Source organism: Schistocerca gregaria, chromosome 9 (assembly GCF_023897955.1).
Source record: "Schistocerca gregaria isolate iqSchGreg1 chromosome 9, iqSchGreg1.2, whole genome shotgun sequence".
NCBI lineage: Eukaryota > Metazoa > Arthropoda > Insecta > Orthoptera > Acrididae > Schistocerca > Schistocerca gregaria.
Window position 1 is genome coordinate 120,757,062 of NC_064928.1, and position 18,894 is coordinate 120,775,955.

General features: G+C 39.7%; 1 protein-coding gene across 1 annotated transcript in view; it reads right to left on the reverse strand.

Annotated features, from left to right (window-relative positions):
• LOC126292199 (uncharacterized) overlaps positions 1-18,894 on the reverse strand; it is a 154,350-nt gene that overhangs the window by 80,379 nt on the left and 55,077 nt on the right. The window contains exon 4 of the mRNA XM_049986052.1: positions 7,838-7,977. Coding sequence (XP_049842009.1) covers positions 7,838-7,977 — 140 coding nt within the window. The remainder of the gene's footprint in view (positions 1-7,837; positions 7,978-18,894) is intronic.

The following is an 18,894-nucleotide window of genomic DNA, read 5'->3' on the forward strand; positions in this document are numbered from 1 at the left end:
ATTACAAGAGCAGGTCTGGGTGGAAAATGATGCCCTGAACCATATTTAAACTATTACGGGGAGTTGCAGTCACCATTATGTCGCCCAACTCGTTACAAGGGAGCAGTGCTCGTGACTGGACAGGGGATGCTGTTTTCATAAAAATTGATACACTTTTCATTTTAGAGATGACTGCCACTTCGTCAAACTCATCTTGTACATTCTCCATAAGGAATAAGAATGGCCAAGAAAGAATCACCATCAGTCCCTGTGCAAACCAACTATTGCAGAGTATTGCTCTGCTTGCTGCTTAAGTTTACATTCCTCTCACAACATAGCCAGGGAAGGGAATATTTTAGGGTTGTATCTCTCTGCGTTGAAAGAGGCCTTTCCTTCTATATGGAAAGCTGGGGCCATATGGACACTAGTGGGAGATAACTTCATCTGCTTCATTTGCGGCTCATCCGCCACCATGCCATCCACTCCAAATGGGAGCTCTCCCCATGGACACCAGTCAGCCTCAGCAACAGCTACCTAGTCAGTAAACCTTTGGTCGGAGTCGCAGTCACGACAGGCACATACTCTTTGGTGTACATGTGGGTTTTCAGGTCAGGCACCAAAAGTGTGAACCCTGCCTGGTGAGGGGGTTACCAGCATGCAGGTACTTGATGACCTGTCCCCAACGGGATGGCTACCGTGCTGGGTTTTCGGTATATTGTCTTATTAAAGGGAAGGTACAAAGGACCACATTGAGCAACCTTAGCTGCACGAATGGAGAATTTTGAAAATTGCTGGCAGATAAAACCCAACAATGGGGACAATGTGTGTATTTAATGAGCACATATTCACAAAAGAATTGTGATCCGTCTGGGTGGTATCACTGCTTCACCATTCACCCATATATGATGAAGTTGGGAAACCATGATTAAATGGGTGCAACTATAGATCAAGGAAGTCTTAATAATTACAGAACAAGGCAATGATCATCACACTCCTGTAACAATCAAGCAACATAAAACAGTGAGTGTTATTGTTTGTACCGCTAGGATGATACAAATGGATATAAGGTCATTCCATGTAAATCCAACCAGTTTGAGAAAATGTTCCAGCTGATCGTCTCAGATTTGGCTGAAATTTAGCACACCAATGCTACCAAGTGTGGAACACTCATGTACAAAATTTTAAGTTCCACTGCCAACTAGTTTCAGAATTATGGCTTGTGAAAGAAGGTGGCATGACATGGAAATTGCAACCCACATCTGGCAATATATCATCAGACCCAACTTCAGGTCTTAATAACTTTGGAACAATTACACACAGTCCAGTGAAATTTTTACAACCCACTATCATCCACTTAGAGAACACACTATGAATCGAAACACCAACAACATATTTCTGAAGGAAACTAAAAAAATTCCAAAATGTGATTTAAAAAATGTAATATGTTAAAAAGTACATATCGTAGGTGCCCCAAATATAATTCACTCAAAACGGGTATAAATTTTTTTGTGGTAAGCTTAATGTGGCCTAAACACACACAGAACTCATCTTGCCCATATCAGTTACACAAACAGAGTTAAATGCGCACGAAAATACAAAAACTTGAAAAATTACCCGAAGAAACATGGATTTTCTAAGTGTGGTAGCACAAAAGGGACAAGTGATATATAAGCCAAATTTCACACACCGCATAAGTAGACCATAATATAGTATGTGGCAAAATTTCAACTTGTTATTGCAAGGCATTAGTGTACAATAAAAGTTGACAGAGATGTATTTGGTTACGTTTCTTTTAGCACAATTTAGCAAGTAATAGTGATGATGCCAACGGCTTGTTTCAGATAAAGCTGCAGCAATTGTTGGGAACCATTAGGTAACAGAAAGTTAAACAATGGTAGTTTTCAGGGACAGAATGAGTCATTGTTAGGTAGGAACAACAAAGGAAACAAGCAACAATTACAGGTTACTCATGTTTTTGAGATTCTAGTTCAGACTGGTCAGTACTGTTGTGGAAAGTCAGTATGGAGGCAGAAGATTGAACTAGTGGTGCTTTTATTACACAAGTTGCAGTATTGGTAGAGCACAAGCATCTGAATGTCATAAAACAACATATGGAACAAAATGTGGCATTCGCTTTGTACTGTATGATCTGGATGAATCGGACCAAGATTTGTTGCTATGGAGATCCGGGATACTCCCTGTGGGCACAAGAAGTACATTTCTAGGAAATTTTAGTGTTTGTTATCATCATATGAATGTGTTTCTGGATAAGTATTCTTTCCTACAAAGAAGTTGTTTTGATCCATTTCAGATTCATAAGAAGGCAGTGAAGTGTAGTCTCAGAGAAACTGATGTAAAACCAGTATTGAAAGTGAACCCGTGCATGAGACTTAATATGAAACCAGGACAAAAGTTATGTTCCAGGTGTGTTACACTACTAAAAAATGAAGAATATTCTGATAATTTACATGACAGTGACGAATAGTATCAGCCACCTACAACCACAGTGGATGAGCAATTAAATACTTCAGTGACTGCTCTTGGTTTGTCTCCCATTAAGACACACAAAGTTGGGAAAAGAGACAGGCCCAGCTATGGTAGAAGAAAACTACAAGAAGCTCAAATGGAATTAAAACACAAAATAGCTGACACACTAAAGGTGGAAGAGGAAGAATTATCTGCTCATTGTGCATGATTTGAAAGAAAAATGTACCATATCGACACGCCACAAAAAAGTAGCTATTCTTACCATTGCATTTTCCAACTGGTCTACTGACTACGGTGCAAAGGAATTCAATGTTTCTACATATATGGTAAAGCAAGCTAGGAAAATAAAAGCAACCCAAGGAGTGCTTCCACAACGTCAACAGGCTTAGGGTAAGCAATTGAGTTCAGAAATAAAGGTGCTTGTGTCAGAGTTTTGTGAAACTAATGACTACAGCCGGAAAAAAAAAAAAAAAAAAACTATGTAACGGTGAAAATGGGAAATGTATGTGTACAGATGCAAAAAAAAAAAAAAAAAACTATGTAACGGTGAAAATGGGAAATGTATGTGTACAGATGCAAAAAAAGACTGTTGCTATGCAACATATCAGAACTATATGTATAATTCAAGGAAAAGTATCCCAATACCAAAATAGGTTTATGATCTTTTTTCAATCTTCGGCCAAAATGGATTGTGCCAGTAAGTGCAAGGGGCACACACAATGTTTGTGTATGTGAGACCCATCAAAATGCTAAGCTGATGTTTGCTGCTATAAATTATTCTGGTCTGGATTACAAAGGTGCAATGAAGCTGTTAGTGTGTGACATCAGTTCCTACCAGTGGATGATACACAGGTGTGGAAAGTGTCCTGGTAAGGCGAATCTTGCAGAACACATGAATAACAAACTGTATGGTGAACTCCCGATGGATGACGATGAACTTGTTTCTTATAAACAATGACACACATGGATCGCAAAAGTCTTGACACAAAGCGAAGTACAGTGGAAGATTTTGTTGAAATGTGTTGTCAAAAAATGGACAAACTGACCACACACAGCTTCACAGCAACAGCACAATCGGCTTATGTCCAGTTTTGTAAGGATAATTTGAAACAATATGAAATTATAGTAATACTAGACTTTTCTGAAAATTATGCATTTATAGTTCAAGGTGCCATTCAAGGATATCACTGGGACAACTGTCAAGTAACTCTTCAGCCATTTGCGATTTACTATAGAGGTGAATCAGGTGATGTGTCTCTCATGAACCTGTGCGTCTTTAGTGACTGTATAATTCATGATGCCATTGCAGTTCATGCCCAAATTCGCAATGTCAGGGCATATGTGGAAAACAAGCTGCCTCACATACATTTTGTGAAATACTTAAGTGATGGTGCAGCTAGTCAGTACAAAAACTGTAAAAATCTCAAAAATTTATGCAAGCATTACCACAATTTTTAGATTCAGGGAGAATGGAATTTTTTCGCAACCAGTCATGGTAAAAATGTATGTGATGGTATTGGTGCTACCATTAAGCACATGGCATCATGAGCTAGTCTGCAGCACCCTACAGAAGGTCACATTCTGACACCTCTTCACTTATTTACCTGGGTACAGAAAAATATCTCTGGTATACAATGATTCTACATTTCGAAAGATGAGGTGAAATCAGTCGAAGAGCTGCTAAAAAGCTGACTAGAACATGTTAAAACTGTTGCAGGCACAAGGAGCCATCATCACTTCTCTCCAGCAGACTCTGATAATGTGCATATGAGCAGACTGTCCGGTTACAACTATAGGTTCATGCACAACATGTCTCTTCACAGTGTGTCTGACTTCAGAAGCAAAAGCAGCAACATACATCCAGGTTGCTATGTTATTGCTGTTTATGATGACAGATGGTACTTAGGATGTGTTGCAGAGTGCTGTGATGTGAAGGTGATGTATTTGTGAACTTCATAGCACTAGCAGGACCAGCAAGATCATTTCATTTGGCCACATTTGGCAGACAGGTTTTGGATTCCTTTTGAACATATTCTTATGACAGTTCCAGTTCCTACCACAGTGTCAGGAAGACAGTACAATTTGCCATTCAATGTACAAAGTACAGTACTAAAGTGTGAGAGAACTTCTGTTCGAAGCACAATTGACTGGTTTTTAGCAGTTAAGGTGCAGTGAACATTAACGATACGTTGTGTTAATCTGTTATTGCTTAGTGATTAAACAGTTGTGGGCAAGGATAAGAAGAGGCAGAACAGTTTATGATATGTTTATACAAAACTGTGTTGTGGAACAATGACCACATCACCAAATACATCTGTCAACTTCCATTGTACACAAATGTATTGCAATAACATGCTGAAATTTTGTGATATATATCATTATGGTCTACTTATGCAGTGTGTGAAATTTGGATTGGATACCACTTGTCCATTTTGTGCTATCACACTTCGAAAATCCATGTTTTTCAGGTAATTTTTCAAATTTTTGTATGCATGTAACTCAGTTTTTGTGACTGATACGGGCATGATGAGTTCTGTGTGTGTTTAGGCCACATTAAGCTTACCACAAAATAATTTATACCCTTTTTGAATGAATTATATTTGGCATAGAGGGCACCTACAATATGTACCTTATAATGTATTACATTCTTTTAATCACATTTTGGAATTTTTTATTTTCCCTCAGAAATATGTTGTTGGTGTTATGATTCATGGAGTGTGTTCTCTAAATGGATGTTACTGGGTTGTAAAAATTTTACTTGACTGTGTGGAATAGTTCCAAAGTTATTAAGACCTGAAGTTGGGTTTGAAGATAGATTGCCAGACGCGGGTTGCAATTTCTGGGTCATGCCACCTTCTTTCAAAAGTCATAATTCAGGAACTAATTGGCAGCGGGAACAAATACTTTGTACACAAGTGTTCCACACATGGTAGAATTAGTGTACTGAATTTCAGTCAAATCTGATACTCTGAGCTGGAGCCCCTGGTTGAAATGGCATGGAATGACCCAGAGTCCTTAATGATATCTTTAATACCGAATTCTTACACTTGATCGACGAGCTAGTCACAGAGGAAGGAGGATATATTACAACAAAACAGAAGTTCAGGCATATTCAAAATTTGTGAGCACAACAGCATCGGAACATTACTATCAGAGTTCCAACTACTACCATAGCCATGTTTCTTACAGCAACACGTACACCCTATCTACACTTGACATTTAAAAGTTGCCAGTCCTTCAGACCTACCACTCCACATCACCATGGAACGGCTTCATGCCATAAGTAAACAATAAGAGCTAGACTTAATACTTATTACCAGATTATAGTAATTAGAGATTAAAATTAGGTTTTAAGGAGTGGAGTGGTAATGAACAGTAAACCTACTCTTGAGATTTGTTACACAATAACTGCTAAATGTTAAACTTTTGTAAATACAGCCTATGTATATGAAGTTGCTCTAGGGTGACAGCAACCAAAAATTCAGGACGAATGCACAGGAATCCTGCACTAACACATTTTTGAAGTTATTGTTCGACATAGACGGTAAAAGTACCATGTCCAACTCACACTGTGTTTCACAACCATAACCTAGAACACACAAGGAGTGCCAGTATTGCAAAAGCAGGGCAAAACCCGTACCTCTTTGCTACATGGCAAGCACAGCTATAGAAAGGGGCGTAATTAATGCCATATGATCACTCCCAGAGAACAAATGGCTGCCTAACCTACTATTGTGATGAGATATATGGCTTTAAATACCCGTTTCGGACAGTTCGTCCTCAGCATGTCTGTTCATTCCGTCTGCATCACCGACCCCCTACGGAATGACAGTTTCACACGTTACAGGTCAGCACTGCTGGAGAACCGTGATATGCTGCTTACCGCCTGTCTGAGGACTTCAACTTCGAAACTGAAGTCTACTGGCTGTGAGTGGACTTCGTTGCTACATACTGCCGGATCAGATAGGTCGCAGCCATTACTGGAAGAAGATGCAGACCTATGAGGCTGTCCTGTGGTGAAGGGTTAGCTGATCAACTGCAAGCTACTCTCCTTCTTGTTGGGTGGGCACCTGAGTGCTGACTCCCAGGTTGTGCATGTGCCACCTACTTGCCATATGCTGGGCAGATACAGATGTAAGCACGCATCCCTTTTTGAGTGTACTGACAACTTCGATTTCACTGCCGGATGTCTGCAGGCCGCCACATGGGATCCCGCTGCCGCCCTGCACTGATTCGTAGTCGGTCAGGGTATCGATCTGCCACACGATACACAAGTTGTTTGGGTGTCGTGTCAGACATTTTCGCCAACACCTAGGGAAGTAGCCCAACCTGTTTCCTGGCCGCCAGGGAAGACAGTATTCACTGTAGCAAACACATTAATAAAATGTTATTTCAGAAACGACTGTTCCTTTGGTGCCTTCACATGTAAGAAACAAACCCTCCCCTGCCCTACAAGCTCAATTGCCAGACACACTGTAATGTCACTGCCTGACCACAGGTCTCTTGACCCGAGGCGGGACCATTACAAAGTATTTATATATCACACATATTAAATCAAACAATAGAAAATCCAGGATGAAATGTGCAATATTGTAAAAACGAAAGTTGCTACTCACCAAATAGCGGAGATACTGAGTCGCAGATAGAAGTACAAAAAGGCTGTCGGAAAGTGAGGCCACACTGTCACAGTGCTTGCTTGAGACTGCAGTCACGTGTGTGTGAGTTGCGTTTGCGTGAGTGTGTATGTGTTGTAGGCGAAGGCCTTACTGGCCGAAAGCTATATTGGTGTCAGTTTTTTGTTGTGCCTGTCTGCAACTCAGTATTTCCACTATATGGTGAGTAGCAACTTTCCTTTTCACACATGTTAAAAAAATATGTAGCCTACATTCACCTGAATGTTTATTTGTGTCATTCAAAAATTTGCAATAAATTGGTCAAGAACTTTCTGAGATATTTGTTAACAAAGTTCTGTGTTTATATAGTAAATATATATTAAAAAATATGTAGCCTAAGCCAGTCCAAATGTTTACTAGAATATCATGGAAATATTTGAAGCACATCGATCAATTACTTTTTGAGAGTTTTGGTAACAATATTAAGTGACAACTTGTCTTTATATAGCAGTAGAGATGGCTTAAAACCACATAAGTAATTTCCTGAAACTTCTTCAATCAATCAGTCACTATAGTGTAAATGCAACCATTTGTAATTTTCAGCACTGTGCAATACAGCACTAAACTGATGGTCTTTAATTGCAGGTTTTGCTGGGACTTCACTGTCAGTTAGTGAGAAAAGACTTCAAAACTTTGAATAAAAAGATATCAACAGACAAGTAACTGTAAACATGGACAATGGTCTGCACTATACATACCCTAAGCATATCATTTGTTCCTATCAGAAGGATCACCTTCTTTGAAATCGGGTACATTTCACTGACAACTCTTCTCAAAAGTTCACCAACTGTCTGGCCGCTGACACACAGACCAAGGGCACGGGCACCATTGTACTCATCTAGAACCAAAAGATACTGTGACTTTTATGCAGTATAAAATACGCAGCAATGTAATATATCTGTAGATTTCAAAATTTTAAAAAAGTCAATAAACATATTGTATTCATAATAATAATAATAATAATAATAATAATAATAATAATAATTTCCCAAAGCGTGCTGTAACACAGAAAAATGTTGGACAATGAGAACAACTATGTGTTTGTTAACATATGCTGACAACTGCTTTTCAGTTTAATGGCATACGAATCCTGTCACCTTTCTCCATAATTTTTTCCTTCCCCTTACTGTCTTCAATTACTCAGTCCTTAGGTTTATCAGTTGGGGGTTAAGGGACTAAACAATGAGGCCATCAGCTCCACAGTCACGAGATAGTTCATCTGGAGTTTCTGAGGCCAGGCAGAAATTTGATTGAATTATGAAAGTATGTAGCAGTGGTAAAATTGAGGCCTTGAAAGCAACATTGATGCCAGAGCTGAGAAACAATGTAAAAAAGAAGTAAGTGTGTATAGGTCATCGGTATGTGGGTCAGAGAGGTGTCTCAGGGCTCATCTGCAGTGAGATAAAGCCTACCTACATTCGACCTCCAACAATCTGATTTAAGGCGAAGACAGTTTGAATGTGAAGAATGTTTTCTAGCCAGAAGATTCATAAAGTGAAACAGAGAAGGCTACAGATCTAATATATATAAGTTTGGCTGATAATAATAAAATAAGGTGAGAAAAATAATCAAGTCGACAAGTGGGTGGCGCCAAACGAGTGTCCTCCGGGCTTTGCTAGCAATGGGAGCTGTCCCTCCCATAGCTGTCCCACCCTGACCCATTACAGTGAAAACGTTAAAGAGGGGAACAGCACTCTCTATTCATCAGAGTGCTACCCCTAAAACAAAAAAAAAATAAGCTGCAGCAGAAAAGTACAGCCTGTTCAAAATATTTTCAAATATCAGATACCCATCATTTTCAGGCAATGCTAATGTTCACAGAAAATACAATACAATTAAACAAAGCAAAGATGAAGTTTTCGAGAAACAGTAGACCAGATAATGACAATTTGCTCATCAGTAAAATTAGGAATACACACTAGCAGGAGGAGTAAACAGATTCTATCTAGGAAGCAAGATTAAGGAGGATGGCCTCAGCAAGTACGAGTGTAGTTCGGAAAGCATCCTTTTGAGTTACCACATGACGTATCATTGCTCTGTGGTGAGGACTTCTCTCTGTTGTTGTTACCATATAGTGATTTGTGAAGATGGGGAGATGAGAGGTGGATAAAAGAGAGATAGGGAGGGGAGAGGGGGGAGGGAGGGAGGGAGGGAGGGGGGAAAGGGGAGGGAGGGGGGAAAGGGGAGGGAGGGGGGAAAGGGGAGGGAGGGGGGAAAGGGGAGGGAGGGGGGAAAGGGGAGGGAGGGGGGGGGAGAGAGAGAGAGAGAGAGAGAGAGAGAGAGAGAGAGAGAGAGAGAGAGAGAGAGAGAGAGAGAGAGAGAGAGAGAGAGAGAGAGAGAGAGAGAGAGATATTCAGGCAGTGATTAAGTACTTCAGTACTTGATACAAAAGGCATGAAAGCAAAGGAATTAACCAGTTTAAATTTGATTAAGGCATCACTGGTGATGGTCCATGTAATGATGAGCTGTGCCACTATGATAAGATTTGCCACTGGCCCAGAAAGTATTGTAAAAGTATATAAAAAGGTCACGGAGGATTGTTCACAAAGTGCAATAAACTGCTAAAGCCATAGGGAAGTCATTTGAACAGGCTTATCATATTTTAACAGTGGAAGTGGAGAAGAGAAAATTATCTGTTAGATACGTGCTGACACTCTTAATATAGTTTCAGTAATCCATCAAAATGGAAATGTCTGAACAACATTTGTCCTATTTTCAGAGCGAGCGACAAGATTTCTTGTGCCGATTTATGACTACAGATGGAACCTAGATCCACTACCATACCACTGAGACGAAACAACAGTCAAAGCAGTGGAAACATGTTGAGTGTCCACCAACAAAGGAAGCAAAGGCAATATAGTCGAGCAGAAACATGATAGAATTACTTTTCTGTGATGTGAACAGGATTCTGCTGATAGATTGTCTTTGCACTAGTCAAATAATTATAGGTCAACACTAAATAACATCCTGGACCAAATACATAAAAAAAGATATCTGAAATAAGGTCAGGTTTGGCAGGGAAGAAAGTCAGAGATTCTTTTTAGAACTATAATTTTCTTGATTTATAATTATAAAATATTTCAGGTCAATTTTTATGCAGCTTTTAGTTAATGTGCAGCCACATGCAAGTGTAACTGCCATGGCAAAATACACATTCTAAAGCATGAATTGTTGTCATACCTGAATCATTTGGCTGATCTGGGAGGCAGATATATGTTCAGTGGATGCTCTGAAGCCGGCAACTATAGGTTGGCCAGGATGATTGAGTTTGTGGATCTTAGGAAGAAGGTAAAAGGTAGGTGTGCGTTGTTTGGGTGGGTGAGAAGTTCTATGGATTGAGGTGTTAGCAGTTGTGAGGGGTCTGAGGTTTTACGGAGGGACTGCAGGTCAGTTTCAATCAGAGGGATGGGATCCTGATGGCAGACACTATATGTAGAAGCGTCAGACAGCTGGTGTAGTCCTTCACTAACATGTTCCTTTCAGTCAAGTACTATAGTGGTAGATCCTTTGTCTGCTTGGAGGATAATGATGGAGTCATCAGCTTTTAGAGAACTTAGAGCCTGGAGTTCTGCAGAGGATAGGTTAGGGTAATGTTTTAAGGACCTGCAGAAGGGCTGTGAAGCAATGCTGGACGTGAGGCATTCTTGGAAGGCTTATAAGAGATTATTTTGAGATAGTCATGGTGGATCAAGTTGGAATTGTGGTCTGAACTGTTCAAGGCAGGGTTCAATGTCAGGTTTGCTGTTGGAAAGGTTTTGGTGATGGGTTGCAAAGTGATATTTCCAATGGATATTATGTGTCAGGGAATGGAAGGTCATTCACCAAAGCAGAATGATCAAATGCAGGTGTAGGACTGAAAGTGAAGATAATTCAGGAGGGGAGAGTGCTTTAGATGAGAGGTTAAGGACACTGCCCTGTTGTGACTGGTTCTTGGGATTATGGTTTATTCTTGGTCTGGGAGGCACTGGTGAAGGCTGTGGGATGTTAAGGAGGTTGGCCAAGCTTGGTTTGTAGATGAGGAATGGTGGTTGAGGGTGTGGCTGTTTAGGGAGCTGCAGAGGGGCAGGAAGGGAAACACCACTGTTCAGGTAGTTTATGAGAAGGTGGGATAGCTTTTTGAGGTGAAGTCTGGCATGTTGTTGCAGTTTGAAGTTGGCTTGGCGGGTGATACCATTCAAGGAAACATGAGGGGTGGGTAACTGTAGGATTTTGTAGGAGGAGAGAAGTCTGGTAGAGCGAAAATTTGCTGATAAGGCATGTAGGTCACAGATTAGCCGGGTAAGAGCAAGAGATGGCTATATTTGAAACTGTAAAAGAACCTGGTGTAGGGTAGAACTGCATCCAGGTACAGGGACTTTCAATGTTAGGCCTTTTGGAGTAACTCCAAGGGACAAGCAGGTTTCAAGAAACAGAATATGGGACCTTAGGTTTGATAGTGCAAAGGCATATTTTCGAAAAGAACAGATGTAATATGAGGTGGGATTCATCATGGCAAAAGAAGACAGTTTGGAGAGTTAGAAATCATAAGAGTGGCAAAAAATAAACAAGCAGAGGGTGGAAAAGATAGAAAAATGGAAGAAAAGCAAGAAAAAAAGTAAAAAATTTCATACGTAAATTGTTAGTATGAGGTAGTGAGTGGGCAATTTATATTGATATGAAAAATAATAAAAGGAAAAAAATCGATCAGGAAAGTCGTCAAAACAGATGAAATGTTAGAAACTGGATAAACTGAAAGCAACACAAGTGACAGTAATAAAAGTCGACCAGAGCGGTTTGCCGAAAAACAAATGCAGAAAAACATGAAAGAATTATGTATAAACAAGACAAGTGGATGGTGGAAAGGAAAATCGCTCTCAAATCTGTAAATAAATCAGCAGAAGACAATAGGGAGAAGGCTATGCAGTGTAATGAACTTAAATCATTTTATGCAAATTCATAAATAACTATGCAAATAAAAATGAAAATGGACCCATCTACGAGCATGGAAATTAGTATTAGAATAGATGTTGGGGCAAAGTGATGATTAATCTTGGTGGTACAGATAAATAAGTGGATGAATTAGCACACACAGTAGGAAACAGACGACAGTTTGAACATGACAGACGACAACAAGGACTGGCAAGAGGGTTAAATAAGAAGGAATGACGGCCACATGGAACAATATAACAAAAACAATCAATTATTGATAAAATTATTTAATTGGATAGATAAGAAATCTACTCACCAAGTCGCAGCAGAACACACATATAAGATACTGTTGTGACTGGCAAGCTTTTGGAGCCAATGGCTCCTCCTTCAGGCAGAAGGGTTGAAGGGGACCGAAGAAGGGTGGGGATAAAGGACTGGAGAGGTCTAGGAAAAGGTGTAGATTTAGGGAAAGTCAACCTGAACTGTGAGTCAGGGGAGACTTACTGTATGGGATGAGAAGGAAAGACTGATTGTTGGGGACTGCATCAGACAAGATGTGAAAACTGAGAGCTTAAAGATTGAAGACAGGGTAATATGCGAGACAGAGATTACTATTAAAACATTGTGCATACGTTAATAAGAGTGAAAAGCTAATTGCATTGTATGCAACAGAGGTGGGCAGTGAAAAATAGACAGGAAAGACAATCAAAGATAGAGAAAACTAAAACGGAGTGAAGCAAAGAGTAGTTACAGTGAAGGAAAGCTGAGACGGAAGAAATTAACGTAAATTAAGGCCAGGTGGGTGGTGAGAAATAAGGACATGTTGTAGTGCTAGTTTCCACCTGCGAAGGTCTGAGAACCACTACACTATGGCTCCTACCCCTGTGATAGTCCCCGCTGCAAGACTTGCCCTATGCACCCTCCTACCACTACCTATAATCGCTCTGTAACTGGCAAAACATGTGCTATCATAGGGAAAGCCACCTGCAAAACAACATGTCACATACTAGCTACCGTGTAAACACTGTTCAGCCTTCTGCATCGGCATGACTAGCACCAAATTGTAAATTAGGATGAATGGGCATAGGCAGAGGGTGTATACTAGCAACTCGCAATATTTTATTGCGGAACATGCTCTACAACATGACATTCATGATCTTGGCACCTGTTTCACCATACGCACCGTTTGGATTCTTCACCCAGTCACTAATTTCTCATAACTCCGCAGGCGGGTACTGGCACTACATCATGTCCTTGGTTAACGCCATCCACATGGCCTTAATTTACATTTATTTCTTCCATCTCAGCTTTTCTTCACTGTGACTACTCTTTACTTCACTCTGTTTTAGTTTTCTTTTCATTGTCCTTCCCATCTATTTTCGACCACCCCCCCCCCCCCCCCCCCCCACCTGTTTATTACAATGCACTTAGCTTTTCACTCTTATTAACTCGTGCATGATGATGTAGTAGTAATCTCCATCTTGCATATTACCTTGTTTTCCAAATCTCATCCAATGCAGTCCCCAACAATCAGTCTTTCCTTCTCATCCCATACGGTAAGTCTCCCCTGACCTGCAGTTCAGGGTCACTTTCCCGAAATCTGCCCCTTTCCTAAACCTCTCCAGTTATTTTCCTTCATCCTTCTTCCTTCCCCTTCAACCCTTCTGTCTGAAGAAGGAGCCACTGGCTGCAAAAGCTTGTCAATCAGAACAGTCTTATGTATGTATTCTGCCGCCACTTGGTGAGTAGATTTTTTTATCTATCCAATTAAATAATTTGTCCACAACACGAGTACCGGACCATTCTGCCGCTTACAGTACGCTGCGCCAATCGCACAGTCTGCAACACCCAAGTACCACATGACATGTGGACAGAGGAGCTTATATTTGTCAGCGGCATCTACCGTGGCAGCAACCCATGTCCGGACATGTATTCGTAGGACCGTTTTCCTTCATTTTCAGTCAGGAATCTGTCCCTGCAGTTTGTTTTATTAATGTTCAATCTGTACAACAGAATCTAATTGACCTATGTTGTGCTTAGCAGGGGTACTGGAAACCTAACATTGCAACATTTGGCAGGAGAGAGCAAACGAACTGGCACATTTGAGTTTGTTAAACATTATGGCATGCATGAAAACTTTACAGAAATGTGTTAAAACACAGTAGACAGACATACGACACGGGCACAGTGTGGCTTAACTCAGGTTTAGTGAAAAGGAAGTAACACAACTCCACAGAAACAGCACTGAGCTAGACTGTCACTAATCTTAATTCAAATGAACAATTGACAGACTTTGGAAATATCCTGTATGCTTGACTGTTTCAATGGGTGGATGATGTCCTTTGGTGTGAGTGTATATTAACAAAAGATCTTTAGGAAAGCTTTGGTAAGAATGTAAAGCAAATTATCTCTGTTGAGAACATAGCAGTGGAAAAGAATATGTAAGTAAAACTGCTGAGCTGATCTGAAATACAGAACATGTAATTCAATAAATTAGAATTCTTTCAAATACACTCTACAAACATTAAAAAATACAGACAACTTTATGTCAATGAATCATTATTCTGGAAGTGCACAATTGCAAGCAAGCAGATCTAAACAGTATTATTTTATAAGTTCAACACTGCTAATGGTTTATTTTCCCCTCAAAAACTAGGCAGCGTGGCAGCAGGGTCCATTCCACATGCTATGTCATTATATGGATAAATCAAAGCAGTTCTTCATATCACCGATTCTTCTTCTTTATGTTGATGTAATTGTCACTATTAATTTTTCATTAATACAGCATGGAAACGTAAGCAGTCAAAATATCTTAAAAAATTGACAATTCTCTATAAATGGGGACAGCTACAACTGGAAACTCAATAACCACACATAAGGCCAGTGGGTAAATGACGACAAGTGAAACAACAGAAAAAGAATTAAGACAGCACAGTGTATCCTGGGGGTGACCAACCGATATTTGGTCGAGCAATGTACACACGCTCTTCAAAACTGCTTATGTTTCAGTAAAAACTTTCAATGACTCACAATTCTCGAACATCCTCCCAATAACTAGTTCTCTAGGTTCATTTTACAATTTTTCTCCGCACACTACAGAATCTTCGAGGCTCCTACAAGAGGTTTGTAAAGAAGTTGCTGCCAACTTGACAAGACAGTTATTGAGCCCCGTGAAGTCTCTAAAAACACCGTGTAAACTGTGTGTTAAAGAAATACCTTTAGCAGAATTTTAGTATAAAGATAACTTCAAATATGGAATAAAATCTGGGTTTGGAACAAGTTGACATGAAGAAATCAAAAGCCACATTTCCCCACAAGAAACAAAATGACATGTACACACCCATCGATACAATAATTTTATAGTCTCACCGGCATTCTTTATTTTACAACTCTATCAAGCAGCAAAATATTTTCCAGGCTGGCAAACAGACACAGTCTTACATCATGAATCTGTGAACAGGTAAAGGCAACTACTGTTACCCTCAACTTCTCCTTAAATGCTATCTTGTCAAAAACTGACATTCTGACATTATAGGTCACCACCACCACCCCAAAGAAATTTCATCATTTGGGAAAACAAAGAGCAAAAGCTAATGTAAAATTATGAGCAATGGAACACTCAGCTTTCAGAATTCTGTATCTGACTGCACAACTACGAAAGAGTTCTGAAATAATCAATAACTTAAAATATCCTAATGGCACACTCACAGATAGTGTCTACACAGATTCTCCCCAACAACTGTCATATGCTTCAATTACTTCTTGTCAAAGATATTCGAGAAAGTCTTTGGACATCTCTTTGAGGACACACGGAATAGGTTTAAATTTTTATTTATTCATCACGGATCATTTTACACAAAATAGTCATTGTCATTTTAGTGCACTCATATCAAAGGGTAGAGTTACAGTCTTAAATACTAAAATTAGCACTGTTCATATCAAACGATAGGGTATAGTACAATCTTAGATATTAAAATCAACAATGTCCATATTATAAAACTCTTATATTGCAGTATTTATGTCACCCTGTCACATAATTTTGTATTGGAATTGTTAAATGTCATTGATCAAACAGAGAGGAAATTCATTACGAATCTGAGGGCATTCACTTTGTTAAAGTTTCCTGTTCTAGATAGTCTGTGACCTTGTAATGTCGATGTTTCCCTTATTTCTTGTGTAGTGGTTGTTGTGCAGTGTTTGTGAACTGCTTCTCTGGAAACTTGTTCTTTAATGTTATTGCTGACAGAGAGTGCAGAGACACAGATACATCGATTCATAACTGTTGGAATACGAAGTATGGTAACAGGAAACCGACAGTGTTCTGTAGGACCAGTCTCACATATGATATGAACAAATCTTTCTTCATTTCAAAGATCTTATTGATATTAAAGGACTGCTCCCATGAGTAAGTCATTTCAGATAAATGGCAGAAAGAGCCCAAACATGTCACACAGAGAGAGTTACTACTGACTTTCATTCCTACATGGCATAGAACAGCTTTGAGATCATTTTGAAAACTTTGTTTACCTGAATTGATAACAGATAGATATTGGGGAGAAATTTAAGTGTATATTTAAAGGATAGGCAAATGGGAAATGGAGGTAGTGTACTTGTTACAGCATACATGAAACTCAAATCCACTGAGACAAAAACTGGAGGTGCGGTGCAGATTGTTTCGCCAAGACGTGGTATAAAATGATAATTGGATCCTTCTATCACCCACCATACTCATCTCCTGATGTAACTCAAAACTTCAGAATAAACCACAGTTCACCATACTGTAATCGTTGGTGAGGACTGTAATCATCTAACAGCTAACTGGGAAAATTACAATTTTGTCAGTGGTGGACACGATAAGACATCCTGTGAAGCTTTACTAAATGCCTTCTCTGAAAACTACATAGAACAGACTGTTAGGAATCCCACTAACAACAAAAATATATTGGATCCAATAGCAACAAACAGATCTGACCTCTTTTAAGATATTCACATCAACACGGGTAAGCGTCAGGAAGTCGTTTCTGAAAGTATTTGTAAGGAGTGTAGCCATGTATGGAAGTGAAACATGGATGATAAATAGTTTAGACAAGAAGAGAATAGAAGCTTTCGAAATGTGGTGCTACAGAAGAATGCTGAAGATTAGATGGGTAGATCACATATCTAATGAGGAGGTATTGAATAGAATTGGGGAGAAGATAAGTTTGTGGCACAACTTGACTAGAAGAAGGGATCGATTGGTAGGGCATATTCTGAGGCATCAAGGGATCACCAATTTAGTACTGGAGGGCAGTGTGGAGGGTAAAAATCGTAGAGGGAGACCAAGAGATGTATACACTAAGCAGATTCAGAAGAATGTAGGCTGCAGTAGGTACTGGGAGATAAAGAGGCTTGCACAGGATAACGTAGCATGAAGAGTTGCATCAAACCAGTCTCAGGACTGAAGACCACAACAGAACAACAACAACAACAACAACAACATCAGTGACCAATGACGCGGTTGCGGCAACAATGATTACCATAGTACGAAAGACAACTAAAACATGCAGAAAGATATATATGTTCAGTAAACTAGATAAAAAATTAGCAGTGTCATATCCCAATGATGAAACAAACTTTCAGCACAGGGCAGGAGCATGTACAGGAACTCTGGCTCAAGATTAAAAGAATAGTTGACCATGCACTGGATAAATATGTACCCAGGAGAGCAGTTCATAACGGTAGGGAACCTCCACAGTGTACAGCCACTGTAAAGAAACTTCTGAAGAAACAGAGACTACTGCATAACAGATGTAAAACAAAGCGTATGGCTACAGATAGAGAGATGCTGAATGAAACGTGTATTGCTGTCAAAGAGAGCAATGAGTAACGCCATCAATGACTATCGTAGCAGAATATTGTCAAGTGATCTTTCACAGAACCATAAGAAAATCTGGTCTTATGTAAAGGCTGTTAGTGGCACCAAAGTTAGTGTCCAGTCCCTAGCGAATGAGACAGGTATTGAAATTGAGGGTAGAAAAGCAAAAGCTGAAATACTTAAGTCCATTTTCAAATGTTCCTTTCCACATGAAAACCCAGGAGAATTGTCACAATTTAATCCTTGTACCATTGAAAAGATGAAAGAAATATGTAATTGTGTTAGTGATGTAGAGAAACAGCTGAATTTAACTGAAAAAAGCTGAAAGGCCCAATGTAATCCCTGCAGTCGAGTTAGCCCCTCTTATAACTATAATCTATCGTAGCAACCAGGTAGATGTATTTCTTGATTTCTGAAAAGCATTTGACCCAGTATTGCACCTACAATTATTGTCAAAAGTATGATCCTATGTGGTACCAAGTGAAATTTGTGACTAGTTTGAGGACTCGTAGGTTGGGAGGACACAATACATTATCTCGGATGGAGAGTCATCATCAAATGTAGAAGCAACTTCAGGTGTGTCCCAGGGAAGTGTGTTGATACCACTGCTGTTCATGTTGTACAGGGTGAGCACAAAGTCTTGCCCCGATTATAAAAATTTATAACAGAATAACCGAAACTTCCTGGCAGATTAAAACTGTGTGCCCGACCGAGACTCGAAATTGGGACCTTTGCCTTTCGCGGGCAAGTGCTCTACCATCTGAGCTACCGAAGCATGACTAACATCCGGTCTTCACAGGTTTACTTCTGCCAGTATCTCGTCTCCTACCTTCCAAACTGGTTTGCTGACACATGCTGAATTTGCAACTGAGATTTACAATAGGATTGATGGCACTAATGATTACTTAAATTGCATATGCTTTACTGATGAATGCACCATTCATATCAGTGGAATGGTAAATAGGCATAATTTCTGTATCTGGGGATCTGAGT